Source organism: Biomphalaria glabrata, chromosome 15 (genome assembly GCF_947242115.1).
Source record: "Biomphalaria glabrata chromosome 15, xgBioGlab47.1, whole genome shotgun sequence".
Lineage (NCBI taxonomy): Eukaryota > Metazoa > Mollusca > Gastropoda > Planorbidae > Biomphalaria > Biomphalaria glabrata.
Genome location: NC_074725.1, coordinates 18443837 through 18471232, shown reverse-complemented (window position 1 = coordinate 18471232; position 27396 = coordinate 18443837). Strand labels below are relative to the sequence as shown.

Sequence of the window (27396 nt, the reverse complement as noted above, 5' to 3'; positions counted from 1 at the left end):
TCAAACACTCTTAACACACAGGCCTAACACTCTAATCTCACAGGGCTAACACTTAAAACTCACAGGTCTAATACTTTAAACTCACAAGCCTAACACTCTAACTCACAGGCCAAACACTCTAAAATCGCACTTGAAAATTACTGTCCTAACTCTCTAAGCTCACAGGGCTAACACTCTAAAATCACAGGCCTAACAATCTAACTCACAGGCCTGACATTCTAAACTCACAGGCCTAGTTTTAATGAATGACTTCAGAAAAGAGAAAAAAAAAGTCTCTATTTTAATTATTTTAATTTTTGTTTCGCTGTTCAATTTACTGTCACATCCTTAATATTTTACATCTAATTCTACTTTTTCTATGCACTTCAATACAATTGCAATTAATATTCATGCTCACTTTTCCTAGAAGAGAAATGCACACTCGTCATTCAGGGGAATTAACTTCATTCATGTTGAAGTTTGTACGCATGAGTTTACAATCATGGTAAGTAAACTCCTTCTTTGACTCTCTCTTTAATGTTAAGTATTCACATCCTTGCCATCAGCATATTTCAACTTTTCGATTAATTTTTAGTGGCCCCCTTAAGGGGAAAAGCCGCTATTAGGTTTGTGCAAAATGTCCGTCCGTCTGTCACACTCGAAAACTAGAAGAGCAATGAAAAATATTATTTCACCATGCGATACGGCATGAAAAGTATAGGTTCGACGGCTACTTTTGGTTTTCTAAAAGCAAACCGTTTAGTTTATAAAATTAATTATGCATGCGATTTTTTCATAAAAATACATTAATTCTAAAACAATTACGTAAATGTAAGGGAGACAATGTTACAATATATTAACAAAGAAAGATAATTATTGGTGTATTTTCAGTATCACTAAGTCAAATATATTTATAAAATGTACAAGAAATGTTCACAACAAATATAAATATTAGTTAAAAGTGTATTTTTCTGGTCAACTAGCTGCTAAAATTAAAAGAAAAGATTTATGTTTGTTTATAAAGGCTAAAAATGCACTTTGTATGTAAATATCACGCACATTTTTTAAAATATGCAGCGACTTTCTTGCAGTAGCGTAACGCCATGGCATTATATCGTGCCAAACCAATCCCTTAGAATTTTTTTGATATAATCAGATTGTATTTATTTTTTGTTTAGTGCCCCATCAGGATAAAAGCCGCTTATTTTTGTGAGTTTTGTCTGCTGGTCCGTCACGTTTATATAAAAAACAACAGCAACACTAAAAGCTATTGAAAATCTGATTTAACCTTTAATGTTCCTTCCAAAACATTGCAATAGTTTTAAGTATCTACAATAGATTGTTCCGGATGTTTTTGTGAAAAACAAATCAATGCAACCGAATTTTTGTTCGCTCTTCTAACTTATATTACATGTAATTTCCGTGCTATGAACTATGAAAAACTGTGAAGTTGTTCCGGTTATTGTTTTGTAAAAACAATTATGTCAAACGATTATTTGAAATATCATCATTGACTTACATTATCCTTATATTCTTGGACAAGAAGTCACTATAGTTAAATTATCGATATCTAATTGTTCCGTATTTTCAACTTAAAACAAATTTATGTCAAATGATTTGTTTTTCAAAAATATTGACAATAGGTTGTTCAGGATTTTAAAATAAGAAAGTAATTTACTAGAAACGATTATTGAAAAACACTTTTTAGACTTATTTTATATTGAATTTTCTTGCTGAAACATAACAGAATTTTTTTTTATCCGTAAAGAATGTTCCGAATTAGGTTTTGAAAAAGAAATCAACCTACATTACTTCCATTTTCTTACAAATCGTCTCCAAAATTGTTCCGAATTTTATGTGAAAAATCTACTAACATAAATAACTGTTTGAAATCCCTCTTCTAATAAAAAAACAACAAATAATCTTCTTCTCATTTACGAATATTGGTTTTTCCGGATTTTTATGAAAACATTCTAACTCTATTTATGTAAAATCGCACTTATGTCGTACATAACAATTAATTTTCTAGCTTAACAATTTCAAATCTAATTGTCGTTAATATTATTTTCCGATTCGTAAGGGATAAAACTTCCTAACACAAAAATATGGTATAAAAATCTCTCCGCGAGGCTATGGTACATATAATTTTCATACGAGACCATTCCAAAAATTTAATTAACGGTATTAGATTTTTCTAGAATTTTCATTTTCTCTCACTATATAGGCTATAAAAACATCCGGAACAATCTATTATAGATACTTAAAACTATTGCGATTTTTCGGAAGGAAAATTAAAGATTAATCAAATTTTCAATAGCTTTTAGTTGTAGTTTTTTTTCGATATTAACAGGACGGACAGACAAAACGCACAAAAAATGCATCTTTAATCTTAATATATATATATATATATATATATCTTTAAATTAATTTGATTAGAACTTACTGCACTAGGGACTATGATCACTTTTTAAATCTCTCGTGTTAAGAAAAACTTTTTTTTGTTACTTGCCCATTGTGACGTAATGGAATTTTTTTTCCTTTGACGTCATATGAATGAATTCTTTAAACGTAATGCTAAAAAAAAAATTCGGTGCACCAATGTCTATGAACCCTCGATAACTGCTCGTATTGATGAGACATTTCTTTAGTCTAACTAGGCCGTGTGACGTAGTGAATTTTTTCCTTTGACGTCATATGGAATGAATTCTTCAAATGAAATGCTAAAACAACTCGGTATAGTAATGTTTATTAAACCTCGTTATCTGACTCGTATTTTAAACAAGGCATGATAGCTAGAATTAAACTAGATTTTTAAACTAGATCTAGATTTTTTTTTTACAGTATATCAGGATTTTTAAAACTAGATCTGGATTTATATTCTATTTAAAATCGTTGTAGAGTTTAGATCTAGAATTTCTAGGTCTAGTTTAGACTGATATAGACTAGATCAAGATATAGAATTTCAATTTCTAGAATTAAAGTGTAGATTTTGATTTCCAAACGTCTACATCGATATTGCAATGTTATAATATACTAAAACTAATCTACTATTTTTAAATTTAATGATGCATTCAGTCTATTGATAGATAATCTAGAATTTTTATTGCATAAATCTAATCTAATTTACATCTAAATTATTCCAAATTTATATTATAGATCTAGATCTAGTAGATATAGATCTTAAGAGTGCTAAATCAGAAGTTTAGTTTATGTAGGGCTAGATCTACATCCTTATTCTAGATCCGTTTAAATGAAAATGCCAATAGCTCTGTTGATACTTGTGCTAAGACATTGAAATACAAGCACGATACATCTGTTCTTTCTTTTTTTTTCAATTACAAATCAATGCTGAAAGATTATCTAAAATCGCTCGTCTGACATATTGTACATATCCGGTAGATGCCATGCGGTAATGTGTAATATATCTCTATATCAATAATAGGCTATTAGTTTGTAACCAGTTTGTTATTAAGTTAAGAGCAATGCCTGGTCGTGCGGTTAGCGTGCTGAACTGATTATCTCGACGGTCCCGAGTTGTTTGTTTGTTTTACATGTTTCGGATGTTCCTTCAGTTTACTTCCTAGTCCAAACCTCCCGCAGGACGACGGGGGATGGGAGCGGGCAGGGTTTGAACCAGGGACCATCGATAAATCCTAACGACAGTCCAGCGCGCCAACTGCACGACCATGCAGGGTTAATACCCTGCTCGCTGCCATCCTTCGTCGTCCTGCGAGAAGTTAATTATTTTTAACTTAGAAGGAACATCCGAAACATGTAAAACAGGAAAAAAAAACAACAACATTTTTTTACAACGGCAAATGAATATTTGAAACATTATTACTTTTGACCATCAAAATTAAATCACGTCTTGAATATTCCTTGCGAATAGGCGGATTCGACAGGGATCCGACTCCAACGGGGGCCGCCTCTGTAATCTTGTTTATTTTTAATTATCTCTTCTAAACATTTTGTAACAATCTCTTTAGTAACATTGTCTGACATTACTGTAACATTCTTCTAAACGGCCATGTATCTATCTATCAGTTCATCTATCTATCTGTCTGTAGTCTATCTATCTATCTATCTGTAGTCTCTCTCTCTCTCTCTCTCCCTCTCTCTCTCTCTCTCTCTATCTCTCTCTCTCTCTCTCTCTCTCTCTCTATATATATATATATATATATATATATATATATATATATATATATATATATCACTGTATCTCTATCTAATACTTCCGCCTGTACGGCTAGGCCATAAATGACCAGACCAGTCCAAACGTCATCACAGTTTTATTTATCACATCCATTGAATTAAATCCACATCAAGTACTCGAGCACCTATTTCCTCCCACCCACCCACACACACACACACACACACACACTCAAACACACAGTTATTAATTAAAGAGAAACAACTCTAGTGAACTTTTCAGATTGTTACGGTTTCTGAACTGTTTCATAACGTGCCACACCCACTCGTTTCATTCACGTCTTCAAGATGAAAGAAGAAAAAAATCGAGAGAGATTACCACACCCCGGCAGTTCTAAGATGGCGTGTAGTCACGTGGCTTGTACCTCAAATGAAAGACAAGAAAGACCAGTGCAATAGACAAGCACCTCGACAGAACCCCCAGACAGGGGCTGAAAGTCTGGAGTCAACGGGGACACGACAATTCGTTCACTGACATTTCGTTCACCGACAAATCGTTCACGACTTTTCGTTCACGCGACTATTCGTTCACCAGACATTTCGTTCACCAGACTATTCGTTCACGCGACTATTCGCTCACGGACTATTCGCTCACAGACAACTTGTTCACCGACAACTTGTTCACCGACAGTTGGTTCACGACAAATCGTTCACGCGACAAATCGTTCACGCGACTATTCGTTCACGGCACGGACAAATTGTTCACAGACAAATCGTTCACTGGATAGTAACATATTGTTTATATTATATATTCTCGTCGCGTGTTTAATTTATTTACATTAAAACTTTTACTATTATTTCCAAATGCAAAAAGTTTCTAGAGATCAGGCCAAATCCGAGTTTATTTAATTTCGTTGTTGTTGTTGTTGTTAATATTTTGTTGATGAGGACAGAATGTGGTAAAAATTATACTTAAAATAAAAAAAATATAAAAAAAAAAGATCTTACAAGCTAGCTGAAAAATGTAAACGGGCCCTCACTTGACTATAGGTAACCTTTTTACTTTCACCTTTAATATACCTTTACACCCCTTTCTTTTTTTCATCTACCGGGAATCTACCCATTCATCTGGCTACTCTAGTTAACACCTAGTTAAGTGCTAGACAGACTGGCTCCTCTGGAAGTCATAAAACTTTATTGGACATTGCCTATACAAATGTCCAATCTGTTAACATTGAAAATATCTACTAGACACTAGTATAGTACTTTCCATCAAGTTTAAAAGAAGTTTTATTTTATTTTTTATTTTAGTTAACATATGTGAACACCCATTGGTAGACTAATTTGATTGCTTTGACTTCAATAACAAATTTATTGAAACATTTTTATTTTGTTGTTTTGCAATAAATTATAATTTTTTGATAGGGAACCAAAATATTTCCTAGTGTTCTATATGTAATTAGTTTTTTTTTCTTAGATGTCTTAATTGATAAGTATTAACCTTAGATCTGTATCTAGTATGTTACGTTCAGAGTTGAACAGTGAAACCATATATTGTACCAAATCTAGTACCATTGTTAAAAATCTAAATTATCTCTCGTAAAAACACTGAAAGGATTGTGGAAAAAATACTAGTGTGTCTGAGCTAGCCAGGAAAACCAGTGACTTGGCAGAATGCATGACGCGTAGGACGTAATCATCTTCTTTTTTGAAGAAACGTCTGTATTATATAAGATTAGATTTGTTTTTGTTAATAAGATATCAATAAAATGGGTATGTTAATTAAACATCTGGACCGCTATTAAGAAGATAAGCAAATATGGGTAGGTCGAACAAGACCACATAATGGACATGAGTGTAAAAGAAGGCCTACATGTTGAAAATAAAAATGTTACCTATAGTAAAGTGAGGGCCCATTTAAATGTTTCAGCTTGCTTGTAAGATCTCTTTTTTCTTTTAAGTATAATTTTTTATTACATACTGTCCTCGTTAACAAAATATTAACAACAAACAAACAAAAATTTACAAAGAATTTCGGATCAGGCCCGATCTCTAGCAATTTTTTTGTTTTTGGAAATATTCAGTGAACGATTTGTCTGTGAACAATTTGTCTGTGAACGAATTGTTCGTGAACGATTAGTCGCGTGAACGATTTGTCGTGAACCAACTGTCGGTGAACAAGTTGTCGGTGAACAAGTTGTCTGTGAGCGAATAGTCCGTGAGCGATATGTCGCGTGAACGAATTGTCTGGTGAACGAAATGTCTGGTGAACGAATAGTCGCGTGAACGAAAAGTCGTGAACGATTTGTCGGTGAACAAAATGTCAGTGAACGAATTGTCGTGGAACCGTAAAGTTAATATCATTTTCCTTCTTATAGTAAACAAAACTATATACGTTTGAATCTGTGGAGGGTAAGGTCCTGGGATGACGTAAATCCAGAGCTTCATTTCTATATTACGAGCACGCTATAAGCAGACACTTCTTAACCACCACAGCGTTGTCAACCGTAACATGTAAAGTTCTGACCCGTTAAAACTCAATATTGATTTTCAGTCTCTATTGCTGTAGCGACGCCTGCCCTCCCTTAAATCCGGCCCTGGCCATCATATTTCTCCATATGGCTTTCTATTATTCTTATCTTTTACTGAATTTTATCGCTTACAGTTTGCAGGCTCTGAAAAAAAATGAAACTTTAAACAAGAAGTTAATTTCTGTGATTCACTTTTCGTCTTTTGAAATCCCCAATTCGTAAAATTCAAGCAAAAAATACATTTGATTTATAATTATCCACTGTCTACCACAAAAATCAATTAAACAAAGAGGCAATGATACCTCCACCCCCTTATGTTTTAACTAATAATGATAATAAGGCTTGTCTTCGAGTCCGAAGATTAGAGAGGAATGCAGTATTTCCCGAGGCTGCGCAGCCCCAGCTGTGACCTACATATTTTGCCACTTTTTGGGCAAACATAATCATTGTCCGCAGGTGGTCGATTTAGATTTTCTTTTCGCCGTCTGCGTCTGTCCTCGGCAGAAGATTTTCTTTTGGGCTCAAATGTGTATACCGCGGCCTTTGTGAGTGACCTCCAGCTAACACCACCTAATGGGTCATGTGACTTATTGGCACAAACCGTTTGGCTACCTAACTCAGTAATTGAGGCGGTTCAGGTTCGAATCCCACCGGAGACCTTTATATACAGTGTACAGAATAACGGAAGTGTTGATAATCTATGGGTTTTTTTTTAAACAGAAAATTACAATTGTGTGCAGGGCCGGATTTAAGTAAGTGGAGGCCTAGGCCGCCGCCTAGGACAGAATTTTTATGGAGGCCCCAGCACTTTCTTCGAAAGCTTTAATAAAAATCTACTTTTTAATAAAATAACAATACCTAAAAGCATGCACCTTATTAAAAAAATATTTATTATGCATATTTTAGTAACATACATTTTTAGGGTTTACAGGCTAAAAGACCCGTCGAAATATAGATTGTAGAGTCCCCTGGGCAGTAGCCCCGCTGCTCTCCCTAAGTCCGGTCCTGATTTTGTGCACATTTCAGCACTGAATAATCAAATTGTCTTAAGTTTTTAGCAGCCCCCAATAGGGGAAAAGACGCTATTAGTTTTGTGTGGAATGTCTGTCCGTCTGTCCCGTTTAGATCTCGTAAACTAGAAAAGATAGTGAAGATCTGACACCGTAATATTTTAGACCATTCAAAGTTCTGATGCAACGGCTACTTTTTTCTTTTCTGAAAGCGAAAAATCTAATTTTTTAAATCACTTTTGCAAGCAGTTTTTTTTTTATTCATAAAAATACACCACTTTTACAACTATTCACTATTAATAGTAACAAACACGGAAGGCTCTTTAAAAGGGGAGGTAACCTTCTACCATATTTTTAACATATTTATGCAAAAAGTTTTAGATTTTTTTCATCAAATTTTTTAAATTATATTTGTATTGCTAACTTATGTAAGTTATGTCATACTAACAACTACATTTGCACAAAAAGTTTTCTTTATTTTTAAAGAGAAAAACTCTATTTAGTATGCATATAAGTTGGACATAATTTAGAATAATAATTAATAAGTAGTCTTTCACATTATCGCGTTAACGCACAGCGTCTTCCATCACAATGTTTTCCCGTGTTAGTTTTTTTCTTGAGGATTTGAGTAAGAGATTGACCCTTTACAAAACAATTAGATCAATTAGATATTCATTATAAGACATCAGTTAGGCCAGGTTCACATCTAACTTCACACTCACTTTCACCTATCCTTTGATCTGCTGAAACGCTGGGGCACCACACAAGATCTGTCAACTTTCTTTCTCCATTCTTCTCTGTCATTTGTCTTTGATAGAATTTCATTCTGATGTTCTTTCTGAAAATATTGAAAACTGCCTTTTTTCCTGCCTGGGTGGACCACTTCGGGGGCCGATTTTGAGTTTGTGTTTCCACACAAACTGTCTTTGTAACCTTGTTTTGTTTATTTTTTCGTTTGAAGCACAAAAGTCTAACGTAGAGGAAGTATTAGACTTTCATTATATGACTTACAACTTATTAAAAAAGACTAAATGGGCAACTATCTAACAAAATAAAGGAGATGGAATATGTAGATCAAATAACCCGCATTGAAACTTTGCGTAAGTTATCAGCTCAGTTCTTTTTTATTCTTAAGTTGGCAACAGTGAAGTTCAAATTAGCGGCCTTGACATTGTAAAGTTTATCGTAAAATCCCTCAATGCAAAATAATAACAATGGAAAGTGTAAGGCTGCAGTTTACAAATAGTTTGTTATATTTCCCTTAGGAACTTTTTTAGGGCATGAATTATATTTAGCCCATCCTGGAAGCATTATTTTTTAACACAAACACACACAAACTGGTCTAGATTCTGTTTTTAGTATTCAGTTAGTCATCTGAGTGTTTATAAACATTACATACGTAATATTAGATCACTTAATAAGTGATCAGACGTTGTCTCAAAGGATCCGTGACGCACCATAGAGTTATCCCCCAGGTAAATTCTTGGTGAGTGTACATCAATTCTACCTGGAGGATCAGCTTGCGTAGAGAAACTGTCTGGATGCCACTTATTCCAAGCTGTCTACGCGTACAACTTTGACAATGGCGTGCGTCATCATGTGATTTTTCTATAAATAGAACAACTACGCGAGCTGTGCTATGTGGATTACTTAATCATGTTTTGATTCCCCCAGAATACTAAACGTTCTTCTAGAATAGTTGGAATTTTATTATAAGTTCTCACATAAAAATGTGCTGAATTCTTTAGAAATATTTGTAATCTTTTAGTGTTTATGTTTTTCTTTTTAAATTTCTTGTACGTAAGGACCCATAGGTGTGGTCGAGCGCGTCTTTGTTTAGATTTGGTGTATTTTTTGTTTAAACCTTTGCGTGCAATGTTGTAAGACCGGCCGGTTAGAAGCTTGAAACTTGTTATTCCGACTTCAAATCTATTTTTTTTTTAAAGTGCCACTAAGATCTAAAATTTTTAATGTCTTATTTAACACAGTGTCCCGTTATTGTCTGAAATATCTATAAAAGTATACCTCTAACGAGAGGAGTCGCCAGGGCTGATGTAACAGGTGCGGTTAGTTCACAATGCCATTTCCACCCCCGTCCAAAAATAAAATCCTATTAAAATTGTGGCTACATCAGTATTCTTTGACTTTCTTCTGGGCTTTAAACCAAGACGGTAATAAACTGTCTCACAGCAGTATTGTATTTCAGGTCTTATACAATTGCAGACGTTCCTTCAATAAAGAAGATCATTACTTCTCACGCATATGAAATATGAGACCTTTCATAAACACCCACCTTCCCTCAATGGAGACATAGCTATAAGGTAAAGACGGCCCTGGATGTCTAATTTTAAGCAATCATCTGCCGAGTTTTAGTTTAAAAAGTAACTCTCTTAACTTTAAATGGTTTTGTTAGTTAACAATTTTTATGGCTGGGACCGGGATCGTTCGACGAAACGAAAGTATCCAGTTTCCTGTTGTAAAACTGTCAGGTGCAATATAAAATTGTTGTGACTATGACTCTCTGAATCGGTGTCTATTATGCGCACTAGCGCACCGTTTAGAATTGGTTTAAGACATCAGTGTTAAGAAAGAAGAGTCTTGGGATAGAGCTTTGCTCGCTGCGCTTGCAGTAACACCAAAGGGATAATGGCCAGTGTACCGGATAGCAAGGTGAGAATCAGTGGAGGTGCTGTGTAGGGTTGTCAGGAGAAGAAGGTGAGAATCAGTGGAGGTGCTGTGTAGGGTTGTCAGGACAAGAAGGTGAGAAACAGTGTAGGTGCTGTGTAGGGTTGTCAGGACAAGGTGAGAATCAGTGGAGGTGCTGTGTAGGGTTGTCAGGACAAGAAGGTGAGAATCAGTGTAGGTGCTGTGTAGGGTTGTCAGGACAAGAAGGTGAGAATCAGTGGAGGTGCTGTGTAGGGTTGTCAGGACAAGAAGGTGAGAAACAGTGGAGGTGCTGTGTAGGGTTGTCAGGACAAGAAGGTGAGAAACAGTGGGGGTGCTGTGTAGGATTGTCAGGACAAGAAGGTGAGAAACAGTGGAGGTGCTGTGTAGGGTTGTCAGGACAAGAAGGTGAGAAACAGTGGAGGTGCTGTGTAGGGTTGTCAGGACAAGAAGGTGCGTGAAACAGTGGAGGTGCTGTGTAGGATTGTCAGGACAAGAAGGTGAGAAACAGTGGAGGTGCTGTGTAGGGTTGTCAGGACAAGAAGGTGAGAAACAGTTGAGGTGCTGTGTAGGGTTGTCAGGACAAGAAGGTGAGAAACAGTGGAAGGGTGGTTCGTGCAGGTTGGAAGCGATTCCTGGTGTGTTGAGGAAGTAACCATTCTTGGAACAAAGTTGGAACAAACTGTGTGAGCAAGATGATAGAAAATTTCCTTTCGATGGCAGGGTATGAACGCGGGATCTTCGAAACGAACGAATGACAATCCAGCACACGTATTGTATGACCAGGCAGCCATAAGACATAAACATTCACAAGAATTACTTTCAGACCTGACGTGTCACAGCTGCCGTCACGAAGTCTTGAAATAAAACCGGTAACAATACTTATTGACATCACAGCACCACTGACTGACATCGTAAAATAACTTCGAGCAAATTGTAACGCACTGTAATGTTTTCGAGAAACCGGGGTATGAATGTATATTGTGTGCTATCATTTAAATTGTTAGCTCTAATAGTGTAGTGTTATGTGTAATGCACGATTCTTAAACACATTTCATCCCGGTTAATTAAGATTATTATTATTATTAATATTCATCTCTGCCTGTGGTCCCTTCTGGGACATAGGAGTCCACCAACCAGCTTCCTCCAGGCATCTCGGTTCTGGGCGAGTCTCTCCAACTGTCCTCACGTCTTGCCCATCTGCTTCCAAATCACGGCGCCATGTATTCCTGGGCCGTCCCCTCCTCCCATTTCCATGGGGGTTCCAGGTTAGGGCTTGCCTTGTTATGCTGGATGCAGGCTTACATTATTATTATTATTATTATTATTATTATATTATGAACAAAGGGAGCTTGATTTTCACACAAACTCGTAGGTAACCCGTTGTGGGCAACTATGTTAATGGGTTTATTAATGGGTTTATTAATGGGTAGGTTTTTAATACCAGAAAGTGGAATCAGATTACACTAGCGCTTTTCGTTATTTTGAATGAGGGATATGAGACTATTGACGTCTAAAGGAAGAAATGTAAATTAAAAGAATTAACTTTAGCCTTTGGGTTAACAGAAAGTCATGCCAAATATTCAAGTGTGGATACAATTATTGAATTATGCATTGCTAGTAATAATTACAACCTTTTGGTACTCTAAACAAAATCATCAAGGCAGATAATGAGTCTGCAATGGTCTGCACCAGTCAATAACTCCTCACTTCCCCCGCCCTCACAGTAACAGTAACAGAGACAAAGTCACACAACTTTTTATCACAACTGAAATTGTTGCTATCACTTAAAAGATGGTAACGACAAGTTATCTCTAGCAGCGCAGCGATTCCTTCAGGCTTTTTTCAAGTAGGCTACTCCGAAACAGGAAGCTCAATGTAACACGTTGTCCCGGAAGTACGCCTGCTTTCACGTCAACTTGATACACCGGACTAAAACGTGCACCATCTCTGACGTAAAGCTTTGCATTCAAAGTGGGAATTTATGATAAGTTCAGAATTATTGACGAAATAAAAGAAACATTTCTCCGGAAAAGCGTGTGAACAAGATTTCTATCTGCTTTCACTTTTTTGACATCATAGATATATAGTTCTAGGAAATTGGCGTACAAAATTTAAAACGAATATTATGTAGAAAGAGAGATTTACAAACTCTGGACATAAAGAGAGACAGACTTTCAGACTCTGGTCAGAAAAAGAGACAGATTTACAGACTCTGGACAGACAGAGAGACATATTTACAGACTCTTGACAGAAAGAGAGACAGATTTACAGTTTCTGTACAGGAAGAGAGACAGATTTACAGACTCTGGACAGGAAGAGAGACAGATTTCCAGACTCTGGACAGGAAGAGAAACAGATTTAGAGACTCTGGACAGCAAGATTTAAACAATACACGTCGGGTTTGTTAAGGAGTATTATCAATTACACACATTTGGGACCCAAACAAAAACACTTGCCGAAGAAAGGAGTGGGTAGATAAAAGAGAATGGAAAATCATTCCCCGCGGACAACAGTTTTGTCTGCATTAGATGTGATAAAATATCGAGGTCGCAAATGGGTCTCTGTAGTCAGGGGAAGTAATGCACTTATCCTTAATTCCTTAAACGCCAGACTCGAAAATAGTGCCATGTGATGATATTATTATCCTGCACCTCACTTTTAATATATTGCGCTGCTTTTGCTATGTAAACTTAAAATGTACATGCAAGTTTTAATATTCACGCGATAGTGGCAGATGCCCCCTTCTCCCCCTCTCTTTCTTAACAGTTGTAGAATCACTGAGAAAGCTAAAAGCATGACATTGCGCTAAACAAAAAAATACAAAAAATTGGTAAAAAGATTTGTAATCGCAAAGATTTATTATTGTTAGTCTACATCTATTGCAAATAGACTTACACAAATCAATTGATGAAATGAAACTGAACATAAGCTTTGTTTTTGAAAAACAATTTTTTTTCGTCTTTTTTTTTATGCGTGGCGGGGAATCGTCATTTGCTCCCCCTCCCCTTCCACCCACTATCCCTTGTCTAGACTGAGGTTGTTGAACGTGGCTCGGGTGTTTTAAATTAAGAGTTTTGTGCTTTGAGTCAACGAAACAAAGTATGTTCGTCACACAAGGAAGTCACTCGATGGTCTTTGTACAGGGGGCGTTTGTTAGATTAATAAAATTCTTTGCTTTTGGACAGTGCTGGATTTACCTAAAGGCAACAAAAGTTATAGCTTAGTGCCCCCACATGCCTGGGTGTTGTTGCCAGTCGTTGACTTGTAGCACCAAACTACTGGTAGACCACTAGACCGCTGTAGGTGTAGTATATTTGTACTTTTAAAACTTGAAACAACTTGAATACCTTCTTTGTGAACAAGATTAAATTTAACTTTTATTACAATAGAGAGACATTTATTTTGAGATAAAATGAAATCAATGTAGTAGACTTTAGTACCGGGTAATAATATAAAATGGTACTTTAAATAAAATCGTACTCACTACAAAAAACATCTTTTCACTCTGGCAATCTGAAAGTCAAATCCCCTTATTTTTAGACATGTTTCATGTCTCTTAATACTGAAGGATTATTTTCCATTTTTGGTATCAAAGAAAATTATTGATTACAAATTATTAATTAACTAGTTCTTTAATTTTATTTAACTATTGATTTGTGTTTTGTTAACAATAAATAAATGTATAAAGTTTCAACTTGATCCGAGAATGAGTGTGGGAGAAATAACATATTCAAAATGTGTACCAGACAGACAGACAGACAGAAAGGGTGAATTGATATCAACTTTGTAATGACTAAATCTAGCTAGAGACACGTCCATCTCCACCAAAGATGTGGTATTGCATTAGTATCCAATTGTTAAACCATCTAGTCTTCTAATACTGATTTTTCACAATCAAAATGGGCCACACAAGAATATAAATATTTATCATCGTCCGTTGCATTTTATTGTGTGGATTCTTTGGGATTATAAAAAAAAAAGGGTCATAAAAAAAAGTAAAAAAAAACAAAAAACGAAGAACTAATTTTATTTAAAGATCGTGTCTATTGAAGCCGACACGTCATTGGTTGGACTAATAGCGTTGCCAGGCTGGCTAAATATATCCTCGATAGCGAACTCCTCGTGACACTTTTAAATACCCTTCGTTCTTAAGTGAAGTCCCAACTGTCAGGGCGACTTCAATCAACCTTCACACACGTCTCATTAACAGAAAGGGGCGCGCCGCCGAGGGCGTGGGTCCAGCCTTATAGTTTATCTCCTAGGCTCCTACGTTCGACAAACAACGACAGATATCGATTTAGCATTGGAACAGCGAAAAGGGGAGATAAATTTTCAGCAATAGAAAACGTAAACAATGAAATAAAAGGAAAAGTTTAAAAAACAAACCTCAATGCCAAGATAACAAACTAGCGTGTAAAGTAAACCAGTTGAAAAGAAAATCACGTAAAGATTGTCCGTTAAGAAAACACGAGGCCCCCCCTCCCTCCGTATTTGGTTGCCAAATTGAATAAAGGTAATTATGTTGAACCCTGTGATTTACAGTCGATGCTTTCTTGTTGGTTTCTCGTTGGCAAGTGCTTTGAACATTCAATTATATCGGAAATCCCGCCCATGCTCAGAACACGAAGAATACACCCCCTTATTTCTCAGACATGAATGCACCACAGTACTTTCAGAGTAACGCATGGTAAAACTTAGAACGTATCAATAAATATATTGCAGCGTACAATGGACTAAAATTTGATCAGAGCCAATGATTCGTAACATTTCGGAACACAGTGTAGAGCATATCTGCAAAGTACAGCGCATCACATGAGCGTAGCCAGGATTTTTTTTCGGGGTGGGGTTGGGGGGGGGGATTTTTCTCCCGTCACGTTATTCATTTTGTTGGAGAACATGCCCCGCAAACCTCATGCGACGCTCTGACACAACCTTACTAAGGGGGTCGACTCCCAGTTTGGCATAGGATTTCTTTGATTGAGACCCGATCTCTTTAACTGACTCCTAAAATCCGTCTTAGCCATCTTTGTTGAGCCATATTTAGTCTTTTTCAATTTCGACAGATGACTATTCGCTGCACTTTATTAATGGAGCCCAGCCACTGGTAGAAATGTATAACCTCTCTTGGCTACACTCTTTGAATTTGGTGACTGTAGTTTGATTTTGATTTTATATCGAAAAGGGAAGTTTTATCGTCAAAATCATCTGTTGGGGGGGGGGGGTTTAAACTAACAAATCTCTGGAGTTTTTTTTTTCTTTTAACAAATTCAAAACCCCCTTAGCTCATAGAATTTGATGAATTTAGTTTGCTTTAGAATAATATAATAATATTGAAGAGAGAGGTTTTCAACCTCAAAACTCTCTGTAGGGGGATTTTAAACTCAAAACCATCTGGAGGCGTTTTAAACTTTAAAAAAAAGCCCTCTGGAGGAGGGGGTTTAAACTAAAAACCCCATTTGGCTACGCTCGTACAATTTTGAGTTTGTAATTTGCTTTTATTGTATTAAAAATATATTTTTTAGCATCAAACCCCGCTGAAATCGGGTTTAAACTCAAAACACCCAAAACACGCTCATAGAATTTTGAGTGTGTAATTTGCTTTTTTTTTTATATCGATAAGATATTTTTTAGCTTCATACTCCGCCGAAGTGGGGTTAAACTCAAAACCCTTTTGGCTACGCTAATAGAATTTTGAGTGTGTAATTTACTTTTTAAAAATATTTCAGATGTGGTTTTAGCTGCAAACCCCGCATGCTGCGTTGGGGCAAGTGATGGTTTAGTATTAAAATCTCTCCTAAAGTAAACAAAATCAAAGCAAAAAATCAGTGACTAAATTCCTTAGGCTACTGCAACCTATGCGGTCGCAGTGGGCCCCGCACTTTCATAGGCCCAGCGCTAATTCTAAGAGTAAATTAATAAATTAAATCATTATAACTTATATATAATAACATGGTTTCCGCGGCCTCCTGATTTTCATGGGCTACCAGGAAATCTCCTGAAATGATTAAAACCTCCTCTTGGGTTAAAAAAAAAAGAAAAACAGCTTTGTGAGCTTTCATTTAATGAAACTTTATTGCAAGGACAAATGTATTTTCTAATTAAAAAAATCTTAATTTTGACATTATGCTCATCCCTACCCAGACTCGGCCACGCGAACTCCGTTTCCCAACAACGAAACAAATAAGAAAACATCCTAAACAACCTTTTTTATTCAATGTATAAATGTCATTATGACCTGTTAAGTTGGGTGCAGAGTTTACTTCCGTCATCTAAGATGGAAATACCTGTCCAAGAATGGCAGTGGATCGCAAGGTGCTAGGAAATGTGAATGAAAGACGGTGAATCTTATCTTGCACGACACGCAGAACTTCTTCCATGATTTCATTCAAGCATGCAGCCGACGAGGAAGATGATCTGATAACCATTCCTGCGTCACATCCGCCGTAAGAAGGACTTATGTAGCATTGTGACTTCTCTACGCAAGAACGGTAATTATTGTTTGAATACAATTTAACGGCCAATCAATGGCTGTTACATGTATGATAACACTTAGAAAGCATTGACACAGGATATCCGGATACTTGTGGGACCAAAACTGAACAATTGAAAACGAATACAATTCAGAAGAGTTACGAAGAAGATGGCGAACTTTTATTCCAAACCAAATAAACTTCTCTTAATTGGATTGGAACTGTACAGATGATGATGACTTAAACTAATGCAATAGTGTCATGTTACTAGTACTACGACCGATGTTGGCCAGTCTTCCTTAGCAAAACTAGGTGCAAGGTGGCCTTGTCGAACTGAAAATCTCACTTATAAAATTAGAACCCTAGACCTCTCGTTTCGAAAGCCAAGCGCCCTACCACTTGACCAACTAATCCCAAGAGAATTATTTTAATTTGCTTTCTGATGAAACAATGCATTCAGTTTTCTGAAACAAAATGTACGTTAAAGAACATTAAAAAGCCTCATTCATTAAAAAAAATGGTCAATTTATTAATTTATTTATGTATATGTCAGTTAAGGTATATTGACACAACTGATATGCAATACTATTTCAAAATATGAATAACTTTAAACATCCTGTTTGTTGTTACAAAGCTTATATAAACTCACTCTGTCTGTCTGTTACAAAGCTTATATCAACTCACTCTGTCTGTCTGTTACAAAGCTTATATCAACTCACTCTGTCTGTCTGTTACAAAGCTTATATCAACTCATTCTGTCTGTCTGTTGCAAAGCTTATATCAACTCACGCTGTCTGTCTGTTACAAAGCTTATATCAACTCACGCTGTCTGTCTGTTACAAAGCTTATATCAACTCACTCTGTATGTTACAAAGCTTATATCAACTCACGCTGTCTGTCTGTTACAAAGCTTATATCAACTCACGCTGTCTGTCTGTTACAAAGCTTATATCAACTCACTCTGTATGTTACAAAGCTTATATCAACTCACGCTGTCTGTCTGTTACAAAGCTTATATCAACTCACGCTGTCTGTCTGTTACAAAGCTTATATCAACTCACTCTGTATGTTACAAAGCTTATATCAACTCACGCTGTCTGTCTGTTACAAAGCTTATATCAACTCTTAGTTAAGCCTCTTTTTTTTTTGAAGTACTTTTTAATATTTCGCTTTTTTTTCCTGTATGACTAACTTCTATCCACGTTATTTATTTTATGCTATATGGTGTAAGTCTCCGCCCCAACGGGCATCTGTGTTGAAAACGTAGAGACTTGTAACATGGTTTAATAGGCGGCTTTTTTATTGGTGTCCCTCTGTCTTCTTACAAAGAGAGCTTCTCATATAAATCAGTTTCATTTCTCACATGACATCGAGTATGCTATACCTAACAGCTGACTTCATCTTAAGAAATCTAGGGATTAGCACTAAAGTTAAGTGTCCGACTGTGGTGAATTAGTGCTGACTGATTGGCTGTAGCGTTTCGAGAATCGTGAATGAAAAAAAGACCAGGTTATCTTTTCCTTTCCATCGTTCAAAGAATTCGTGAAACTGTTTCTCTCAGTTCAATACCAGGACTCAAGAGGGAACACAAAGGGAACATACCGCCTGGATTGTAATAGTTTGTGACGGCGATATAGGACTAGGAAGTATATTAGGGATTAAGTGATACAATCTTATCCTTGAGAGACGAGGATTGTTAAGGATGAAGGTAAAATGAATAAATGACATAAAAGATATTGAGCCTAACTTACAAGGATAGGTTTATTGAAGACAAAACAAGTCCTCGGAATTAGATTAAAGGTTTATGGAGGTCATGTTGCGTGAATCCAACCAAGTTTGTCATTAAAATAAATTAAAATCATCTTTGTTTTAAATTAACATTATAAGTTTGTCTTCAGAGGCGTTCTTTGAGTGCACGGGGCCCCGAGAGAGTGTCAGATCAGGGCCACAAATATTTGTACGATGTGCTGACGGTGACAAAAGAGTGCCCCACTCGCCACCCCCCAAACGCCGCCGATGTTGTCTGTAACTAGTTGCCCTAAACGTTCAACTTATTGTTTAGTATTTAAATTAACGATGAATTCACGAACGTGTCACAAGTGGCCAGTCGACCAGGTCAAACAAATCTATTTTAGTTGGAATAGACATTGGCAGCTGTAAGCAGCATACTGAATTAAAGAGCGTTGTCACATCCTGTACAGACAAATCACACATAGCACTTCAACCTATTCCTTTTGTTGTCGTTCTAATGTTGGAGGGTTCAGAAGTCCACTATATAGAGATGAACTACGTAGCGGTTACCTTCAGTGAAGTCCAGTAGGGCGTAGGCGCCGTAGGCGCCATTATCCCCTTGGTGGTTAGAAAGGCTTTTATCCAACTACCAGGCCTGGACATGGGTCTCTTCACCCCTGTCCTGTCTGAGGGCTCCCAACGGTAGACGGCCATATCGGTTGACTGGGCCAGACCGGGCCGTGCCGTGTACACAGCGCTCCGTCCCCTTTCCTGGGCCCCACTCGCTACAAGTGGCCGAGAACAGAGCTGACTGCGGGGAGCTTGTCTCATATTCCTATACTGTATACGCCACTATTCCGTGCAAAGGCCGCCACTCCAGCTAACGGGATACTGATGACGGCCCCCATGTGGAACGGTGTGGCGGACTTTTTGGACTTTTTGTCATCTGCTAGGCTGGCATTTTTAAGGGTTTTGATTTTTGCGGACGTCTCTTTGGTTGGATACGAATGTTTAGTTTTGTGATGATGAGGCGGTGGTCTGTTCCACATTCTGCACCACAGCAAGATTTTTTTTTTGACAAACTCGTAATTACGCCCACGCGAAGCCCCTTCTAGAGCAGGACTTAACGCCTAACTCCGATCTGAACTCTCCTTAGTTCGAAGTAATAAAAATGTTGTCTTGCTGCAATGAAAATAGACAGGCAATAGATATTTAAAGCTAACATATACAGAACGAATTAGACACAACCTATTCTTGGCTTTAAAGTATTTGTCTTTGCAAGCCTTCATCATCTTCGTGCATACAGCCAATAAGATCATGCTCATATCAATCAAGAAAAGGAAGCTTCGATAAAATCATAGGCCTACAAGGCGGTTTTAATTATTGGAGTCAAAGCAAAAAAAAAAAAAAGAATCATGATGAAATAAAATTAATATTCTTGTCAAACTTGAAATCTAAGCCTCTCTGTTCACGCTTGGTTGCTGTAACGCCACTCACCTTGCACTGAGAGACTACAAGACCACATTCAGGTGTGTAGGCATGAAAAAACAAAACAAAGGTAGGGCCTAGAGGTAGTAACATTTAATGAACCATGACCATGTGAACTATTAAATAAGTATTTAAGCAATTAATTACTTCATCGCCGCTCATTGACATCAACGTGTACAATAGTTTCATCCATCCGGAAACGTCGTTACATCTACAAGTTGTAACTGTTTACCGAATGTGGTTGTGGGAAGGGAATTTACTTCCACAGTCACCTGTAGGGGGCGCTGTCTTGATATAGCAAGGGCATTTGTCTGAATACCGAGAATTAATAAAATCAATCGTGCGTGAACAGGTTACATTCCCTCTTGAGCTTCACCCCCACCTCAAATATTTTCACAACATGGCTTTCTTTAAATTTAAAACCCTCCCACATATGCATGTCTTGATAGTGGCGTAGCTAGGGTGAGGGGGGGGGTCCAAATTCGAAAGTTCTCCCCGGACCTCCACTAAGTGAATGTCGTAATTTTTTTTTCACATTAAATATGAAATATTACCCAAATGCCATGTAATCTTACTATTCGTGTAGAGTAAACAAGGTTACAAAGACAGTTTGTGTGAAACACAAAACTCAAAATCGGCCCCCGAAGTGGTCCACCCAGGCAGGTAAAAAGGCAGGTTTCAATATTTTCAGAAGGAACATCAGAATGAAATTCTATCAAAGACAAATGACAGAGAAGAATGGAGAATGAAGGTTGACAGATCTTGTGTGGTGCCCTAGTGGTCCAGCAGACCAAAGGATACGTGAAATTAGATATAAGGTTTAATCTGAACCTAACTAATGTCTTATAATGAATATCTAATTGTTTTGTAAAGGGTCAATCTCTTATTCAAATCTTAAAAAAAAATATTTCGAAAAAAAATATTTTAATATATTTTGCCTACTGTCCTCCAGTTTACGCTATAAGATGAAAAACTACTTATTAATTGTTGTTTTAAATTATGTCCAACTTAGGCTATATGCATACTAAATAGATTTTTTCTCTTTAAAAAAGTTAATTTTTTTTTGTGTGTAAATGTAGTAGTTATTATGACAGAACTTATTAAACTTAGCAATACAAATGTACAATTATTTTTTTTTTACAAATAAATCTAAAACCATTTGCATAAATGTGTTGAAAATTTGGCTAATAGTCATCTCCCCTACTAAAGGGCCGTCAGTGTTTGTTACTATTAATAGTGAATAGTTATAAAAGTGGTGTATTTTTATGAAAAAAACTGCTTGCATAAGTGATTTAAAAAAATCTTTTTTTCACTTCCAGAAAGAAAAAAAGTAGCGGTTGCATCAGTTCTTTGAATGGTCTAAAATATTATGATGTCGGATTTTCACTATCTTTTCTAGTTTACCAGATCTAAACGGGACGGACGGACAGACAAACATTCCATATAATTTATATGTTGTCTTTTCCACTTTTGGGGGGCCGCTAAAAATACTAAAAATCATTGATCTAGAGCAGTGGTCTTGGGCCTTTTTTGGTCTACCGTCCTTTTATGTATTTTTTTCTTTTAAAAAATCCGCCAGCGCCCCTTCTAAGTAAAATACTAATAAAGAAGTGTGAGAAAGCAAATTTGAATAAAATGTCATTTATTTATTAATTTTCATGCTGTCAATAACAGTCCGTTACTATTTAACTGTTATACAAAAATTATGTCAAATAACTTACAGCGATTACACGCAAAAATTAATCTCATTGTTATGACTTTTGAATCCTTTGAATTGTCCCTTTTTAAGTTATTAAATTTTATGGCTTACTATTATTAAATTTAATTGTAAATTTAGTTTTATTATTTAAATAAATAATAATATCGCTGAATTCACTAAAAATGAAATTAAGCTAATGGGGACCTTGTGCCTCCTGCAGTCTAACAATATTAGAAATGTCAAGCTTTCAATTAGCCAAACTACGGCGAAGGTCTTCTTCTGGTGGCTACATCCAGTCAATTTCTCTGCTTACTCATTAAGTTTGTTACGAACTAAATCCAGTTGAACCGTGTATGCTGGTGGAAAAGGTAAAAAATATTTCATTTTCGATCACAGTTTTGGAATTTTACAAAAACTTTTAAGTGCAGCCAAATCTCTGATGTGCCTCCTATGTTAACATTCTTTTTTAACTAAAGACATAATTTTTGTAAATCTTCTTAGCGGCCCGTTAAAGACCACAAGTTATAGATACCTTTTGGTGCACAGAAAGCGCAACGTGAGGCGACATGATTGAGATTTACACTTGTACATTATCTCGCCGATAAACAACGGTATTATTCATTAATAGTGTCGTAATGATTAAAAAAAGAATTAGTTATATACTGTAACAATTTGAATTTAGACGTATTTATTAAGTACATTATCTCATGTCATGATGTCGAATGTCAAAATACAAGGGCCCCTAAAAAGGTCAAGCCCTACGGGCCCCCAAATCCCTATCTACGCCACTGCGCCTTGATTTGTTAGTCATGGGATCTTGTTGGAAAGAATAATTTACATAAAGCGAAATGATCATCAAACGTGAGTGAGGGCCAAGAGGCTCAAAGCCTCTCTTGCAATAGTGCAGGACCCTGCGGTTTGGTGCCATGACCGAATTTCACCATGCAAGACTGTACATTTTTTTAAATTTATTTTTTTCAATCACATGAAAAGGAAAGTTGATAGCGGGAGACAACACATTTTATTAGCATTTGAAAAAAGATCGATAACCCAATAGAGTAGTAACAGATTTTGAATTTTTTTTTTCACCCAGTGACAAGCAGAATAAAAAAATAAATAATTAAAAGACAAAGCAAGGCTTATCCAGGGGAAAGAATTTCACACTTACAACTAAATTTCTAAAAAAACATTCTTTATCAATCAATATAATTTAATTACAAATAATTAATTAACTAATTGGTTATCAGTGCTTTAATATTGCAAGGATACTCCTTCTTCCTTAGTATCATTAGATTGGAGTATGGAATAGGTTGACTGAATTAGCCAGGAAAACCAACGACTTAGCAGAGTTTAGGTCATTGACTAGATCGACGCATTGCATGCATAGGAGGTTATTATTTTCCTTTTTTAAAGTAAGGTCTGATTTATATTAATTTATATGATACAAATTCAGACCTATAATTATATAGGTCTGTGAATAAAATAAATAATGGAGACTATGGCAAGGGAGGTAACAATATCAATATTTAACAATCTGTGTTAGAAATTGTTTAGTTTCTCTTGAAAGCTTTTCTAATTCATTTAAATATAAATTATATTGAATGTTAAAGCTATTTTTATGATTTACACCATAAGATACACAATTCCTAGAGGAATTGCAAAAGCTTATCTAGTTAGGTATCAGAGGCATCTGTTCGGCGACAGGATAGCACCAGAGAAAGCCCCATGGGTAAGCGAGTAGGGAAGAGTAGGGAAATCGCCCCAAGCTCCTCGCCTGAGGGGCGGCCTCCGTCATCCCATCGTACCAATATTCGCAGGCCCTATTAGGACACTCGTCAGGACCCCGAGCACTGCTAAGACCCCCCCCCAACTAAAGTCAGGTACCCCTAGAGTTGGGTAGATTCAGGGGCGCCATAAAAATTCCAAAATTAAAAACCCCAGTCTGCACTGAGATTCGAACCCACGACCTCAAGTTTGGAAGTCAAGGATGAATTGATTTACAAAACATTTTTTTTTACTTGTTCATGATGACAACCTCATCGGCCAATTGATTTTTAACGTCCCTGCTAACATCTAATAAATAAAATAGTGAAATCATTATCTTGGTGAAATTGTTAACAAATCAAAGTATGCTTTAATCTGTAAATGTACTAGTTTTACGCCCGTTTGTTCCCAGGCTATAAATTGTTTATTTTGACTTAATACTTATACAAATTAATACTATATAATTAATTCAAGAAAGTCCTGACGAGTAGATTCCCGCCTAATTAAGTGAAAGTTCAAACAGAACTAGAGTGGATCATCGACAGGGGACACGCCACTGACACCAGCAAGTTTGGGAACAGTTGAAGTGATATGTGGGACAAGATGGTGTCCTAGAAACAGTGGAAGAGTTGCTCCTGCAAGTGGAAGACATTCCTGGTGGTTTGGGAATAGTTGAGTAGACCAAACCGAAAGGACGCATGGTGGGAGCTCTGCCGTGCGGAACAGGCCGTCCTAGCCCAGTTTTGAGTCGGACACTGTCCAATAGATGCGTAGTTTGGACGATCGAAGTAGAACTACGACACACGGTGCCGCCACTTGCGTGGAGGACGATGAAACAGTAAAACACATTTTTTATGAATGTCGCGTTTTGCAAGAGGGACGATTGGGACAGGAAAATGAGAGAGAGAGAGATATATACTGGTCCATGTGCGGCATTAGGTCTCTCCTTGTACGGGGACAAGGCCACCTTAAAACTCACTGCCCGCTTCCTCTTCCGTGCTCTAAGGGAGTAATTCTCAGCATGGTTCATTAATAATGGGGTTTCTGATTCGGTCGTTTGGGAAGGCAACCTTTCTTGGGACAACCAGAGAGGATTGAGAGTGACACGGGCTAGAGACGGTCTAGGATAGAGGCGACAAAAAGAGGGTACGACTGCCTGTCCACTAGAGGTGCTACCCCTCCTAGATACCCCATACATGATGACCCCAATGGTTTAGTAACTGAAATATTTATTAGGGCTCAATTAGGGATAACCCTTACTGTGTCAATATCGTTCCGATACTGGACCCATTGGTTTAGTAAATGAAATATTTATTAAGGCTCAATTGGGATAACCCTTATTGGGCCCATTTAATGCCGATGCTGGCCCCAATGGTTTAGTAATTGAAATATTTATTAGGGCTCAATTGGGGATAACCCTTATTGTGCCATTATCGGTATTAGTCCCTATGGTTTAGTTAGGGATAACCTTTGATGCTTTACTGCACTTAGAACACTTGTTCCATACTTTTAATTATTAAAATAGTAATTAAAATTAAGGTTTTATTAGGTGTCCTGATGCACATTTATAAAACATACAATGTAGTGTTAATATTTTTTTTATATTGTTTCTAAACACAGGTTGAATTGATGTATTTCACACTCATACCAAGTATAAAAATGAAATAAAAAATAAAATATAATTCATTTTAAAGATTTATTTATTATTAAAAATGATGACGCCAGAATCAAATAAAACTTGTAATATAAAATTCGAACTTAATAAAGCTAATACAAAATTTAATTAAACAGTGAAAAAAAAATTTTAATGTATGTGAGACAAAAATAACTGTAAAATAGAAAAAAAAATGTAATGTTAAAAGTTATGTCTCATTTAAGAAAAACTACTATTTTCATCAAACTATTAAATTAGAAATTTTGACTGAGATTTAAAAAAAAAAAATACAGGAGAAAAAAAACTTTGGACACAAACAAAAATGGTATTTAATATAATAAAATAGAAATACACCAATATCAGTGTGCTTAATGAACATAACCTCTAATTTAAGACAATAAAAATAAAGTTAAAAACAAAAAGTTAATTATAAATATGTAAATTTACATATATTTAAAGCTTACAATCATCAAGGATACAATAAAATATAAATGTACAAAAAAAAAAGAAAGAAAATCTAAAATTTTAATAACTGAATAAAAAAAATGTTTTGCACAAAAATAAAAATATTTATACATATAATAAAAAAGTAATAATTATTTTTACAAAATTATTTATCTACAACAGAAAATAAAAATTTAAAAAATAAATTTAATTATAAACGTTGAAAAAAGTCATTTAAAAAATTAGGCTAGGAGCAGAAAACGAATGTTGTAACCATACATATTTATTAAACACTAATTTATAATAATTGTCTAGAATGTGGGCTGTGGCTAATTACAATGAAACAGAAGAAGTTGAGGCTGTACCCATTGTCACCATGCCAGACCATCTCTCCAACAGCATCTGAAAAAAAAAAAGATTAGGATAATACTTGTTTTTGCATATATACATTTACTCACAAAAAAGAATTTACAAGGAAATCTAAAGCGTCAATAAATCTAATAATATAATATAGTAATCTAAAGAAGTTAAATTTTATTTGACAAAAGCTAATAAAAATGATTTTAATAAAATAGCCATACCTGTCTCCAGTCTTATACGTCTACCACCTTGCCTGTCACCATCTTGCCTGTCACGTGCATTTCTCAGGTAAACTTTAATCGAAGAAAATACTTCTTCGTTAGTGGGTGTTTCCAAGTTTTTGGTGCGTCGAACAGAATCTGAAACATAGAGGAAGACCAAAAAGAACATGGTGACGCAGTATACTAGATAAAGCCAATAGGACAGGAAAGAGCCTTTAAAAAAACTAGCAAGAGACAATCAAGAGTGGTGTGTTTTTACTTATTTATTTAATATTTATGTTGAAATAAACAAAAAATTCTTTACAAGTGTCATCACATTTTCAAATAAACTGACAAAATAAAGGACTATATTACACTGACCTGCAATTACTAAACAAAGTTGGCAATGTTGAAATCCTCTTCTAGCCACTCCGTTCCCTTTCCAGCCTGGTTTACCAGCCCAATTGAATTGACATTGCAGTGTTGTTGTCATCATATAGATCTAGTCCAATATTTTTTTAATGGCATGCTTTAAATGTATGCCACCAAAATGTGACAATTTGGCTATCTGCAAAAGCATTTTTTAAACCAGTTATTTAAAAAAAAACAGTACATTCAACTAGCATTTATGAATATGTAAACAAACCAACTACAAAAAGTTTCAAAGTTATACAAAAAGGCTATCAGTTTAGTTCATTAGCATTTATAAATAGACAATCAAATGATTTACCTACCAAAAACTTTCTAGATCTATATATATCATCAGACAACTTATTACCCCACACCGCGCCAGAATGGTTTCGATAGGGCTTTGTTTATAGGGATGCCTGCGCAAAATAAAATTCTATCACAGAATTGTTATTAATCATTGCTGTTTTGCCAAGCTTAGATACGCCAACAATATTCATGGATTAGTTTGTAATAGACAGTTGATTATTATTCAAATTATCCGATCGGATTAAACTAGCTTTTAGCGAAGAAGTTATTATAATTGTTTACAATTTTCCATTTTCTGTGGACAGGACACTCAAAGGTCGTCTCGGGGATAATTTAAATTTAAAACTAACGTATTCAGTTTTTTATAGATCCAGATCTATACTCCTGCTTTCTTTAAAAAAAATAAATCTGATATTTTTTACACACATACAAATAAAGTGTCGATGGGTCCAAGGTGTTAAACATTTAGTTATATACATTTAGTTCAAGTTTGTTCTGTTTAAAAGTAGTAAACTTTTGGATTTCACCCAGTC

General features: G+C 35.8%; 2 protein-coding genes across 3 annotated transcripts in view; one reads left to right on the top strand and one right to left on the bottom strand.

The window, feature by feature from the left end:
- Nucleotides 1-464: 464 nt before the first annotated feature.
- LOC106056378 (long-chain-fatty-acid--CoA ligase 4-like) overlaps nt 465-27396 on the top strand; it is a 67438-nt gene continuing 40506 nt past the window's right edge. Inside the window, exon 1 of the mRNA XM_056012437.1 lies at nt 465-484. The gene's annotated coding sequence lies outside the window, so the exon portion shown is untranslated. The remainder of the gene's footprint in view (nt 485-27396) is intronic.
- On the bottom strand, nt 25177-27385 carry LOC129923097 (uncharacterized). Of its 2 annotated transcripts, none has more exons than XM_056012438.1 (4): nt 26881-27385; nt 26528-26714; nt 26168-26305; nt 25177-25988 (listed from the first exon to the last, which is right to left on the bottom strand). In XM_056012438.1, exons 2-4 carry the CDS (start codon nt 26640-26642, stop codon nt 25885-25887), a joined length of 357 nt encoding a protein of 118 aa, XP_055868413.1. In that variant the 5' UTR covers nt 26643-26714; nt 26881-27385; the 3' UTR covers nt 25177-25884. The 2 variants fall into 2 exon arrangements, with proteins under 2 accessions (XP_055868413.1, XP_055868414.1); XM_056012439.1 differs by having other exon boundaries at nt 27294-27385.

Coding starts and splice junctions, on each gene's coding strand:
- LOC129923097 (XM_056012438.1), bottom strand. CDS start 26,642: ATGATGACAACAACACTGCAATGTCAATTCAATTGGGCTGGTAAACCA. Junction 26,306..26,527: donor ACTTTGTTTAGTAATTGCAG/GTCAGTGTAATA, acceptor TCTATGTTTCAG/ATTCTGTTCGACGCACCAAA. Junction 25,989..26,167: donor ACGTATAAGACTGGAGACAG/GTATGGCTATTT, acceptor TTTTTTTTTCAG/ATGCTGTTGGAGAGATGGTC.